The 13,920-nt window shown below is 45.4% G+C and overlaps 1 protein-coding gene across 3 annotated transcripts in view; it reads left to right on the plus strand.

Moving 5' to 3' along the window:
* Nucleotides 1–13,920, plus strand: part of HDAC2 (histone deacetylase 2) — a 345,065-nt gene that overhangs the window by 213,361 nt on the left and 117,784 nt on the right. For all 3 annotated transcript variants that reach the window (XM_033936641.1, XM_033936642.1, XM_033936643.1), the window contains one exon: nucleotides 9,797–9,937. In XM_033936641.1, coding sequence (XP_033792532.1) covers nucleotides 9,797–9,937 — 141 coding nt within the window. The remainder of the gene's footprint in view (nucleotides 1–9,796; nucleotides 9,938–13,920) is intronic.

Genomic DNA, 13,920 nt, shown 5'->3' on the forward strand with positions numbered 1-13,920 from the left:
CCATCATTTTTAGAAAGGTACATTATTCCATATATTCCTACTAGAAGTTTGAGATCAGAGGACAAATACCTTCTAGTAATTCCACCACTTAGTATAATAAATACAAGACAAGATATGATCTTTGCGGTTACAGCGCCCAGAATATGGAATTCCTTACCAGCATTTATTAAGGAAGAAAAATCACTAAATAAATTTAAAAGATTGTTAAAATATTGGTTCTACAAGGATGCTCTTGAAACCTAATCATCAGTCTCTTTTGATCCCATTTGTTGCTTAAACTCACATGTACACTGTCTTTAGGCTCCGAGAAATTTAAAAAAAAAAAAAAAAGTTCTTAATTTTCTATTCCTTTTTATTATTACTTTTAAAATTTCTTAATCTCCTTCTGTACTTTCCTTTCATGTGTCCTTTACTATGCTTATTGTAGTTCTCCCTACTTCCCTTATGTATTGGTACATCATGTTCGTGTGTGTCAGTTGTAGTTAATAATTAAGACCCTGTTTTTAATTGTAAATCGCTTTGAATTAATGATATTGCGATACATCAAAATTTTAATAAAACCTGAAACTTGATCTCCCCTCCCCTCTCCCCTCCATAAGCACCATCTCTTTACTTCCCTCCATCCATGGTTCAACATTTCTTCCCTTCTCTCTCCCCACCTCTGTCAGAATTTCTCCCCTCCATCCATGGTCACCGTTTTCCTTTTTTGTTTTTCCATCCTCTATTTGTAGCATTTCTCCCTCTCAAACCCTCTCTCACCCCCTCCCCATGCCCACATCTCTCTGTCTTCTGGCACTTCTTCCAGCACTTCTGAGCCTTCATCTCCCACCCACCCACCCTGTCCGCTGTTCTCTCACTCTCCTATCTTACTCACTGAATTCCTGCTTCTCTCACTCACCCAAAGCCTCCCTCTTTCTCTCTAGTGGCCATCCCATGTTTCTTTCTCCTCACTACCCAAGGTCCCACCTTCAGTCAGGCATCTGTTTCCTCCCCCCACCCCCCAGTGCAGTATCATTATCCTCCCTCATCCTCCACCCTTGCCTCGCTATTAATTCCCTTGCTCCTGCCCCCAGGCGTCCCTCTAACCTGCCGGTTCCTTCTTTGCAGTGTTAGTGATTGAAGGGCACAGTAGGTCAGCTCCAGAGATTCTCTAGTGCAGTGTTCTTCAACCTTTTTACACCTATGGATCGGCGGAAATAAAATAGTTATTTTGTGGACCGGCAAACTAATAAGACCGAAATTTTAAAAAACCCCATTGCCGCCCTGTCCTCGCGAGCTCGGTCCCGTTAACCATCTGATCCCATCCGCACAAGCCTCAAATAGTTATGATTTTATACTGAACATATTTTATTAAAGTATAAGAAGAAACAATATTCTGTACAATTGTCATTTTATAAATATAAATAATACAGGGCAAGGATCAACAAAACCCCCGTCTCCCCTCCCCTTCACATATATCCTCTACTATCAAGAAAACTGAATAAGCCAAATTATTACAGAATGCTACACAAATATCATGCTAACAGAATACCACAGTCACACATGGCAGGAATGGTGTTAGGGGAGTGGAACTAGGGCAACTGCCTCCTGGTCAGAGAGAGCCCTAAGCCAGCTGGAAGCTAAAGACGCACTGCCTGGGCTTTGCACTCCCTAGTTATGTCTAACATCAGCTCTAGCAGGATACATATTTTAAATCTGATATATTCTAATCACAAGATAGAAATAAAATTATTTTTTTCTACCTTTTGTCGTCTCTGGTTTCTGCTTTCATCGTCTTTTCACTCTCTTCCATCCAGCATCTGCCCTCTGTCTCTTCAATACAGCATCTGCCTCTTCCATCCACTGTCTGCCCTCAGCCCTCCCCCTCCCATATGGTATCTGCGTTCTTTCTATGCCCCTCTCTCCTACACCAGATCTAGCATCTTTGTCCCTCTTTCCTTATTTTTCATCTGACCCCCCTTCCCAGCATCAATCTCTCTCTACCTTGTCATTCCTCTATCTCTCCCCTTTCCCTCATCTGATCTCTCCATTCCATCCTGACTCCTTCCCCTCCTCTAATCTCCCTGCCAGCTGTTTCCTTCCAATGTTCCAGCAGTACCTTCTCCCTTTCTTCCTCCCCTTATCCAACAGTAACTCTCTTCCCTTTCCCTTCCCCTTCTCCCCTGTCAGCAGTAGCCCCTTCCCCTCCCTTGTCCAGGAGTATGCCTTTTCCCTTTCCTCCTCCCCTTATCCAACAGTAATTCTCGTCCCTTCCCTTTCCCTTCTCCCCTGTCAGAAGTAGCCCCTTCCCCTCCCTTGTCCAGGAGTACCCCTTCTCCCTTTCCTCCTCCCCTTATCCAACAGTAATTCTCATCCCTTCCCTTTCCCTTCTCCCCTGCCAGCAGTAGCCCCTTTCCCTCCCTTGTCTAGGAGCACCTCTACTCCCTTCCTTCCTTCCCTCTCCAGAAAATGTTTCCTCGATGTAGGCTAGCGGCAGCTCTACGTGCTTTTAACTTCGGCACACAGCTGCCCCTAAGCAGTATTTTAGCGCGGTTTCATGAGGCAGCCTCTGGGCCTTTGGTAGGCCGGCCCGCTTCGATGATGCGATGTGGGCCGGCCTACCAAAGGCCCCGAGGCTGCCTCATGAAACCGCGCTAAAATACTGCCTAGGGGCAGCTGTGTGCCGAAGTTAAAAGCACACAGACCTGCCGCTGCTTTTCTGGGGGTGCGGAGACATACGCGGCAGGAGTCGTTGATGGCAGGCAGGAGTGCCGGCATAGCGACGGCAACAGGAAGTTGCACGTCAGCTGATGCCGGCACCTTTTGCTGCAGCGGGGTCCTGAATCCTTCGCGGACCGGCAAGATTTTTTTGCGGACCGGCGGTTGAAGAACTGTGCTCTAGTGCACAGTTCTTCAACCGCCGGTCCGCAGAAAATTCCTGCCGGTCCGCACAGGACCGGGGAGATCAACTTCTTCAATTTCCTGCCGGTCCGCACAGGACCAGCAAGATCAAGGAGTGCAGAGATAATGGGGAGCCTCAGATTGTGCTTTCTTCCCTCCCAGCGGCTCTCCTTACAAGCACAGTGATTCAGGAAGGAAGCCTTGGAGCTTTTGCTGAGTCGGGCCGCCTCTGATGATGCAACTTCCGCTTTCCTCAGAGGCGGTGCGACCCAACAAAGGACCCGAGGCTGCCTTACTGAATCGCAGCGCTGGCAAGTAAGGAGAGTTGCTGGGAGGGGAGAAAGCTGCTGGCATGGTGAAAAAAAAAAAAAAGGGACAGCTGCTACTGGACCTGGAGAGGGAGAAGGAGAGATGCTGCTGGGAGGGGAGGAGGGAAAGGAGTCTGGGAAGCTGCTGGGCAAGGGGGGAAAAGGGACTGCTACTGGACCTGGAGGGAGGGAGAAGGAGAGATGCTGCTGGGAGAGGGGAGGGAAAGGAGTCTGGGAAGCTGCTGGGTAAGGGGGAAAAAGGGACAGCTGCTATTGGACCTGGAGAGGGAGAAAGAGAGATGCTGCTGGGAGGGGAGGAGGGAAAGGAGTCTGGGAAGCTGCTGGGCAAGAGGAAAAAGGGACAGCTGCTACTGGACCTGGATAGGAAGAAGGAGAGATGCTGCTGGGAGGGGAGGAGGGAAAGGAGTCTGGGAAGCTGCTGGGCAAGGGGAAAAAGGGACAGCTGCTACTGGACCTGGATAGAGAGAAGGAGAGATGCTGCTGGGAGGGGAGGAGGGAAAGGAGTCTGGGAAGCTGCTGGGCAAGGGGAAAAAGGGACAGCTGCTACTGGACCTGGATTGGGAGAAGGAGAGATGCTGCTGGGAGGGGGAGGGAAAGGAGTCTGGGAAGCTGCTGGGTAAGGGGGAAAAAGGGACAGCTGATATTGGACCTGGAGAGGGAGAAGGAGAGATGCTGCTGGGAGGGGAGGAGGGAAAGGAGTCTGGGAAGCTGCTGGGCAAGGGAAAAAAAGGGACAGCTGCTACTGGACCTGGAGAGGGAGAAGGAGAGATGTTGCTGGGAGGGGAGGAGGGAAAGGAGTCTGGAAAGCTGCTGGGCAAGGGGAAAAAGGGACAGCTGCTACTGGACCTGGAGGGAGGGATAAGGAGAGATGCTGCTGGGAGGGGAGGAGGGAAATGAGTCTGGAAAGCTGCTGGGCAAGGGGAAAAAGGGACAGCTGCTACTGGACCTGGAGGGAGGGATAAGGAGAGATGCTGCTGGGAGGGGAGGAGGGAAAGGAAAAGGAAGAGAGTTACTGCTGGACAGGGGGAGCAGGGAAAGGAGAAGAAAAAAGGAAGGAAACAGCTTGCATGGAGATTAGAGGAGGGGAAGGGGAGAGATAGGAATGAGATGGGAATGGGGGTCAGCAGAGAAATTGAGAGGGACAAAGATGCTAGATCTGGTGTAGGAGAGATAAAAATGAAGAGAGCAGTTAAGCTGGAGTGAATCATGTAAAAAGGAGAGAGGGGCATAGGCTGGATGGAAAGGGGAGAGGGGCATAGAAAGAAGACAAATACCATATGGAAGGAGGAGAGGTCAGACAGTAGATGGAAGGGGCAGATGCTGGATTGAAGAGACAGAGAGGGCAGACGCTGGAAGGAAGTGAGTGAAAAGAAGATGAAAGCAGAAACCAGAGACAACAAAAGGTAGAAACAAATAATTTTATTTCTATTTTGTGATTAGAATATATCAGATTTGAAATATATATCCTGCTAGAGACATAACTGGAGACTGCAGTATTCTGTTAGCATGATATTTCTATGATCTTGACTTATTCAATTTTCTTGATAGTAGAGGGGATATATGTGAAGGGGAGGGGAGACAGGGGTTTTGTTGGTCCATGCTCTGTATATTTGTATTTATAAAATCACAATTGTTCAGAATATTGTTTCTTTTTATACATTAATAAAATACGTTCAATATAAAATCATAATTGCGGCTTGTGCAGATGGGATCAGATGGTTTGCGGGGACCGAGCTTGCGGAGATGGAGCGTAAACGGTGTTTTTAAATTTTAGTCCTATTAGTTTGCCGGTCCACAAAATAATTATTTTATTTCTGCCGGTCCACGGGTGTAAAAAGGTTGAAGAACACTGCTCTAGTGCAGTGTTTTTCAACCGCTGTTCCGCGGCACACTAGTGTGCCGCGAGATGTTGCCTGGTGTGCCGTACGGTCAGGGCCGCCATCAGAGCAGTACCACAAGTCTAGGGAGAGGGGCGGTCCGCCCCACGTGGACAGGAGAGAGCTGGACGGGGGACCCGCGAAGTTCAATACATCTCGAGCCGCGAGGCTCGTCTTCTGTTCCTGCCTGCCCTGCAGCTAACATATAGCCGATCGCAAGCGTTCCCCGATGTCAGCGCTGACGTCGGAGGGAGGGCTTAAGCAAAGCCTGCCCTCCGACGTCAGCGCTGAGGTCGGAGAATACTTCCGTTCGGCTATTTGTGCGCGGCAGGGCAGGCAGGAAGCAAAAGACAAGCCTCGCGGCTTGAGCTTCGTTTTGCTGAGAAAGTTGCAAAGATGGGCTGGGAGGCAAACACGGAACACAAAAGGGGGGAGGGAGTGCGTTTTGGACACAAGGCATGAACTTGGGAGAGAGGAAGGGAGGGAAAGAGATGCTGAGGTGGGGGAGGGAATGCGTTTTTGGACACAGAAGAAATGGACTTGGGAGAGAGGAAGGGAGGGAAAGAGATGCTGAGGTGGGGGAGGGAATGCGTTTTTGGACACAGAAGAAATGGACTTGGGAGAGAGGAAGGGAGGGAAAGAGATGCTGAGGTGGGGGAGGGAATGAGTGTTTGGACACAGAAGGCATGGACTTTGGAGAGAGGAAGGGAGGGAAAGAGATGGTTGTGTACACGGGGAATAGAAGAAAGGAGAATTTTTGGTCATAGGGAGGGAGTGAGGTACAGATAGTGGCATACCAGGGTGGGGGGGCGGTCTGCCCCACCCCAGGTTTACATCCCAAGGGGGTGCACAGCTGGCCACCCTCCAGTGTTGTCCCTAGGCCGGCAAACTGCGGCTCTTTAGCCACTTGAGTGCCACCGCCGCCATCGGGAACAGGCCGGCGCCAAGTTCTCCCTGCTTTTCCCTGTGGGGCCGGCCAACTCTCGCCACTCGCGTCAATTCTGACGTCGGAGAGGACGTTCTGGGCCAGCCAATCGCTGCCTGGCTGGCCTAGAACGTCCTCTCCGACGTTAGAATTGACGACGGGTGGCGAGAGTTGGTCGGCCCTGCGGGGAAGAGAAGCAGGGAGAACTCGGTGCCAGCCTGTTCCCGATGGCGGCAGTGGCAGCCTATTCCCCAGTGGCGGTGGCAGCATTATAAAATACTTTCTTTGTGTTTATTTGATTCCTATATATTTATATATAGTAAATATAGGCACAGTTAAATTTTTTAACTTTTTCTAATGGTGGTGTGCCTCGTGATTTTTTTCATGAAACAAGTGTGCCTTTGCCCAAAAAAGGTTGAAAAACACTGCTCTAGTGGATCCTGCCTTCTCTGACGTAACTTCCTGTTCCTATTAAGGCAGGACCCTCCAGAAAGAAAGCCTGTGGACAGTGGCGTAGTGAGGGAGGATGGCGCCAAGAACAATGGAACCCGGTATCGTCGCACTGTGTGCCCTCCCTACTCTTTCCTGCCTCTTCAGCGCTCTCCTATCCCCCCTGCGTATCTCATGAAATGTTCAGCGGGTCCCTTCTGATGTCACGTGTTAGATGCATGGATTGTCTCCCTGTAGAGGTGGTAGAGACAAAGATTGTGTCTGAATTCAAGAAAACATGGGACAGGCACATGTGATCTCTTAGGGAGAGAAGGAGATAGTGGATGCTGCAGAAAGGCAGTCAGGCTTTTATCTGCCATCATGTTTCTATGTAAATCACCTCAAATGATTAGGGGACAGTGTAGGTGATGGCAGACGTGGTGTTAGCTTTCTAATGAGTTTTCCACTGCTTGATTATTGCTTTGCATTTCTTTTCGATCTTATATGTAGTTATCCTCCTGTACTATAGTGTTTCTAAGAACATTTTGCTAGAGATTCTGAATTCATTCATTCCAGCGGGGATAACCTCATGGGGGAGGGGAGGGGGGCCCAAGGCAATGAAATGCAGAGCCTTTGGTCCTGACTGGTTCTAAATGTACTAGAAAGGACATAAAGTTCACATGATCACAATAGAAAGCAGAACATAAGAAGTTGCCTCCGCTGGGGCAGACCAGAGGTCCATCCTGCCCAGCGGTCCGCTCCCGTGGCGGCCCATCAGGCCCACTGCCTGAACAGTGGTCTCTGACTAATTTTGTAATTTACCTCTAATCCTGTCCCTATAACCTTACCTCTACTCCTATCTGTACCCCTCAATCCCTTTGTCCTCCAGGTACCTGTCCAGACCTTCTTTGAAGCCCTGTAGCGTACTTCTGCCTATCACATCCTCCGGCAGTGCGTTCCATGTATCCACCACCCTCTGAGTGAAAAAGAACTTCCTGGCGTTTGTTCTAAACCTTTCCCCTTTCAATTTCTCCGAGTGCCCCCTTGTACCTGTGGTTCCCCTTAGTTTGAAAAATCTGTCCCTATCCACTTTTTCTATGCCCTTCATGATCTTGAAGGTTTCTATCATGTCTCCCCTGAGTCGTCGCTTTTCCAGGGAGAAAAGCCCCAGCTTTTTCAGTCTGTCAGTATATGAGAGGTCCCCCATACTTTTTATTAGCTTAGTTGCTCTTCTCTGGACTCTCTCAAGTACCGCCATGTCCTTCTTGAGGTACGGCGACCAGTACTGGACACAGTACTCCAGGTGCGGGCGTACCATTGCACGATACAGTGGCAGGATGACTTCCTTCGTCCTTGTTGTGATACCTTTCTTAATGATACCCAACATTTTGTTCGCATTCCTTGAGGCTGTGGCGCACTGCGCCGACGCCTTCAATGTTGTGTCCACCATCACTCCCAGGTCTCTTTCAAGGTTGCTCACCCCTAGCGGTGATCCCCCCATCTTGTAAGTGAACATCGGGTTCTTTTTCCCAATATGCATGACCTTGCATTTCCCTATGTTGAAGCTCATTTGCCACTTTTTGGCCCACTCTTCCAGCGTTGTCAGGTCTTTTTGGAGGTCTTCGCAGTCCTCCATGGTTATGACCCTGCTGTATAATTTAGTGTCATCCGCAAATTTAATAATCTCACATTTTGTTCCCGCCTCCAGGTCGTTAATAAATATATTGAACAGGAGCGGTCCCAGCACCGACCCCTGTGGAACTCCGCTCGTGACCCATTGCCAATCTGAGTAATGGCCTTTTACTCCAACCCTCTGTTTCCTGTCCGCCAGCCAGTTTTTGATCCATCGGTGGACCTCCCCTTGCACCCCGTGGTTCCATAGCTTCCTTAGCAGTCTTTCGTGTGGTACCTTGTCGAAGGCTTTTTGGAAGTCAAGGTAAATGATGTCTATGGATTCCCCTCTATCCACCTGGCTGTTTACCCCCTCAAAGAAATATAATAAATTTGTGAGGCATGACCTGCCCTTGCAGAAGCCATGTTGGCTCGACTTTAGCTGCCCATTTTTTTCGATGTGTTCCCAAATGCTGTCTTTAATCAGTGCTTCCATCATCTTTCCAGGGACCGAGGTCAAGCTCACCGGCCTGTAGTTTCCTGGGTCTCCCCTTGAGCCTTTCTTGAAGATGTGCGTGACATTTGCTATTTTCCAGTCCTCTGGGATCTCTCCAGTTTTTAGGGATAGGTTGCATATTTGTCGAAGTGGCCCAGCTATTTCGTTCCTTGAGTACCCTTGGGGTGAATGCCGTCCGGACCTGGCGATTTGTCGCACTTTAGCCTGTCTATCTGCCTGAGGACATCTGTCTTGCTCACCTCTAGTTAGACCAGATTTTCATCCTGATCTCCTTTTCCGATCTCCTCAGTTTCCGGAATGTTGGTTGTATCCTCCATTGTGAAAACTGACGTGAAGAACTCATTTAGCCTGTCAGCTATCTCCTTTTCCTCTTTTACCACTCCCTTTCTGTCTCCATCAACCAAGGGTCCTACTTCCTCCCTAGCTGGTTGCTTCCCCTTGACATACCTGAAGAATGATTTGAAGTTTGTTGCTTCCCCCGCCAGTCTCTCTTCATATTCTCTTTTTGCTTTCCTAACCACTCGGAGACACTCCTTTTGGTGTTTTTTGTGCTCCTTTTGGTTGTCCTCTGATTTGTCCTTTTTCCATTGTTTGAATGATGCCTTCTTATCGCTTATTGCCTTTTTCACTGCATTTGTTATCCACACTGGGTTTTTTGTTCTATTTTTCTTGCACCCTTTCCTGAACTTGGGGACGCACAGGTTCTGTGCTTCGTGCACCGTGCCCTTGAGTAGGGTCCAGGCCTTTTCTACGGACTCTATCTTCCTTGTGGTATCGATGAGTTTTCTTCCCACCATTTTCCTCATGGCATCATAATTCCCTTTTTTGAAGTTGAGTGCTGTCATTGTGGTTCTTTTCACCTTTGATGGTCCAATTTCTAGCCTGTACTGGATCGTGTTGTAATTGCTGTTTCCTAGTGGGGCTAGTACCGCCACCTCCTTAGCGGGTCCCCCTAGTCCGTTGAAGATTAGGTCATTGGTACAGAAGGGAATACTAATCCAATGTTTGTTTAATGATAAACTTTGAAATGTAATTCCCTGGTATTGTCAAATACCTCTTATTGTAATCTGCCTAGAACTGAAAGGTTAGGTGGACTAGAAGCCAATGAATGTACTGTAATACAGTATATTAAATATTGCAATCTGGGGGGGTTGGATGCCCTTAATGTGTAAAGGCTTTCTTTGCTTTGGGGTTTTATACTGAGCTGTTTCTGGCTTTGTTTTCACAGGTCATGCTAAATGTGTGGAGGTTGTAAAGACCTTTAATTTGCCTCTGCTGATGCTTGGTGGGGGTGGATACACGATCCGTAATGTTGCACGCTGTTGGACATATGAGACAGCCGTTGCATTAGATTGCGAAATTCCCAATGGTAAGTTTTGCTGTGTGATGCCATTTTCACAGCAGCTCAGAGAGAAGTGCTTAAATTGATTAATAAGAAAAAATATATGTAATTCACCCAGCAGCAGCAGGAATGCAGATTTTTATTACCTTAGCAAACCCATACTAACACTGAGTAGGCACATTGCATTTTGGCACAGCTTAATGCAGTAAATGTGCACCCTATCAGGCTTAATAATGAAATGTGAAGCTTGCAAATTATTATGTAATTTGCATTAAACTCCTGAAGCTGTGGTGGAGTTGAAAAGTTAACTCCTCAAGAAGTGTTCTGTTTTTGTAGTATCTGCTCCAATTATTCTTTGATTTCACCAGTCACTTTTTGATTTTTGCACTATATCACTTTCATGCATGATGCCACTTGCATCCTTAGATCTAATCTAAACTAAGGCTTGGCTTTATATACCGAGTCATCATTCTAAGAAAGCTCGACTCGGTTTACAATAATTAACTTAACAAATAAAAACCATAAAGAGTAAGACTAAGTTTCAGGAAATTAATTTTCAAAGTGTTTAGCAAATAAAGTGGTTTTTAAAGATTTATGAAAAAATTGAAAAGAGCCAGGACTCCTTAAAAGAAATGGAAGATCATTCCAAAGTTGAGAAAACTTAAAGATCAAAGATTGACTAAAAATCTTGACTCCTTTAATCCCTTTCTTGGAAGGAAGAGATAATTTAAATTGTTGATTACCTCTTGCAAAGGAGAATCTGTTAGCATTCCAAGATAAAGGAAAGAGAGGAGTGAAGATACCATATAGGATTTCAAAGACAACGCAAACATATTTAAATTGAACTCTAGAATAAACATGGAGACTCTGGAGCCAACAGAGTCACGTGATCAAATTTACATTTCCCAAAGATCAATTTTGCAGCAGTATTTTGAATCAGTTGCAATCTATAAAGACAAGTTTTTGTAGTACTGAGGTAGATAACATTACAATAATCGAGGTGAGATAATATAATTGACTGAACTAATATGGAAAAATGTCGATGATGAAAGAAATGTCTAACCTTCCTCAACAAACGCAGGTTAAAGAAACATTTCTTGATCACAGAGTTAATTTGATCCTTAAAAGAGAGAGAGGAGTCGAGGAGGACTCCAGAACCTTGGCAGAAAACTCAATCTGTAAAGAGGATCCAGAAACCAAAGCTACAGAAAGAGGAAGACAATCCAATTTTGGGCCTAACCATAATAATTTTGGTTTTAGTTGTATTAAGCTTCATCCAGACAGATTGTGCCCAGGCTTGAAGTTTTGATATACAGAGATTTACTTTAGATACTAAGTCAGTAGTGTCCGGATCTATCTCTAGCAATATGAAAATGTCATTTGCATAAGTGACTAAGGATTCCCAGGATGACAACTTAAGGATATTCAGAGTGGTTATGTTTACACATTACTTCAATGTTACCCTATCATTTATAGGACCCCTGAAGAAGACTATCTTGTCGAAATACGGATCATGTTGGGTCCATGCTTTTGGCAGATTAGGTCCTCAAGGTTTTTATGTGGATTATTTTATTTCTAGATGGGCGTCCAGTGACCCATAAAGCCAGCATTTTAGAGAGATTGAAGGGTAGCCAAGAATCTATAGAATCTAGATATTTCTGAAGAGAGGAAAGTATCATGTGCCACTGGTCACAAAGCTGATGGCAAATTAGCATATAAAATTGATATTTTTGTATTTGCAAGAAAACCCCAAACCATTTGTCGGACAGAAATAGCAATCTGTTACATGATCCTACTAGTAATCCTAGGATCCTAGGAGTAATACTAGACCAAGGCCTAACCATGAAAGACCACATAGACTCCTTAATCAAAAGAGGGTTCTTCACTCTCTGAAAACTTAAGTCCATCAAGGCGTACTTCCACACTACAGCTTTCAAAATGCTAGTACAATCCCTAATACTAAACCACCTGGATTATTGCAACATCACCCATCTGACGATCCCCCAGAAGCAAATGCAAAGACTACAACTGATACAAAATGCAGCAGTCAGGATGATTTTCGGGCTGAAGAAGTCCGATCACATAACCCCTTCCTACCGACTCCTACACTGGCTGCCGATGGAGGCGCGCACAAAGTTCAAGCTAGGATGTCTCTGCTTCAAAGTATTAAATGGTCTAGCCCCAAAATACATTACAGATCTCTTCTCATTCCCAACCAACAGACACGAAAGAAAAACACACATGAAATTTGTCTCCCCACCGGCTAGAGGGTGCAAATATAAGAGACACCATCAACAACTGCTATCATATCAAGCAGCCATATGGGGTAAAGACCTAGAAAAACTAATTTCACAAACAAACAACTATGAAGAATTCAGGAAACACCTAAAAACTTACCTATTCTTGAAATACCTAGGCAACGAACCGGAACATCAACCCCCCTCGTAACATCATCACATACCTGATCTTGCGAACTGTTAACCCCAACCCCTAACCACTAACTATGAACACTCTATTCAATTTACGGAACATTTCTACTTCTGTGCAAACAGCTTGGCACTTCCTGGCCTTGCAACACACAAACTGTTGCTAACATTATTAATATTATCAAATGTATACTGCTATACTCTTTAATCCATTGTACGAGATGTATACGGCTATATTCTTTAATTCATTGTATGCAAAGTTTCCCTTTATTGTATTGAGATATACACTGCTATACTCTTTAATTCATTGTACGTAAAGTTTCCCTTTATTGTATTGAGATATACACTGCTATACTCTTTAATTCATTGTACGTAAAGTTTCTCTTTATTGTATTTACATTTTCCTTCATTGTATTCACAGTTTCTTTTATTGTAAACCGCCTAGAAGTCGCAAGATAGCTGGCGGTATATAAAAATAAAGTTATTATTATTATTCTCGCCATATCATTGGTACAGTAAGTGGCATGGATGCCATGAACCTTGCATCCAAGCTCTCACGGGACATGACTTTTCTTTGCTATAACGAGATTAGGTGGTGGTTTATTAAATAGATTTTGGATGCCAATCTCAGAAATGACATCTATGGTTTTCTATGATTTTCCAGGAATTTACAGAAATTTGTTCTGACACATGTACATCAGCATATGACTAGTGAATCAACGGCCTTCAGTTTAAATATATTATGGTATCATTTAACCCTATTTTATGGCTTGCTCAGTGACTTAGCCACAGGTGGGCACATTGGCCTTCATTCCCCCATGCTGAATTTGGCCACATGTGGGGAGGGGGGATGGGACTTATATTCTGCCTTTTTGCGGTTATACATTCAAAGTAGTTTACATATATACAGGTGCTTATTTTGACAGATTTAAGTGACTTTCCCAGGGTCACAAGGAGCAGTGCTGGGATTCGATCCCACAATTTCAGGGAGCTGAGGCAGCAGCTCTACCAATAGGCCACCTGGGACACATTCCATACAAGTCTGTGTGGCATCAGCCTCCATTCCCCTAGGCTGGATTTGTAATACCTCTGCTAAAACTACTTATCTTTGGGACATTGCTGTGAACAAGGCTGCCCTGTGAACTTCTAAAAGCTAAGTTACTCAGCATTTCATATTCTGCTCTTTTCACTGGTTTTCAGCATTATATCTGCTTAATTTCTCTTCTCCTCCCTGTTTCTTACTAAAAAAAATATTTAAAAAAACACAAAAAAATAAACCCTTCTCTTTCCTCTGTTAAATCTTATTTCCTCTTCCTCCTCATAGGAAAAAGGATAAGACTTTGTTAACTCTAATTAAATCCTGGTGCCTGTGGCTCAGGGTGACTAAAGTAGGGAAAATCCTGTTATAAATCCTGTGTTTTAGGGTAGCACTGATAGATCCTGCATTTTTGTTTAAAATACTGTGTTTTAGGTGGTATAGAGCCTATATTTCTGTCTTACTAGTATTCAGCCATTGTTTTCTGCTGATTAGGTGGAGAAGGGAGGGGCTCTGTTTTACTTCTAAGGTTAATTGCATTATCTTTG

This window comes from Geotrypetes seraphini, chromosome 3, assembly GCF_902459505.1.
Source record: "Geotrypetes seraphini chromosome 3, aGeoSer1.1, whole genome shotgun sequence".
NCBI lineage: Eukaryota > Metazoa > Chordata > Amphibia > Gymnophiona > Dermophiidae > Geotrypetes > Geotrypetes seraphini.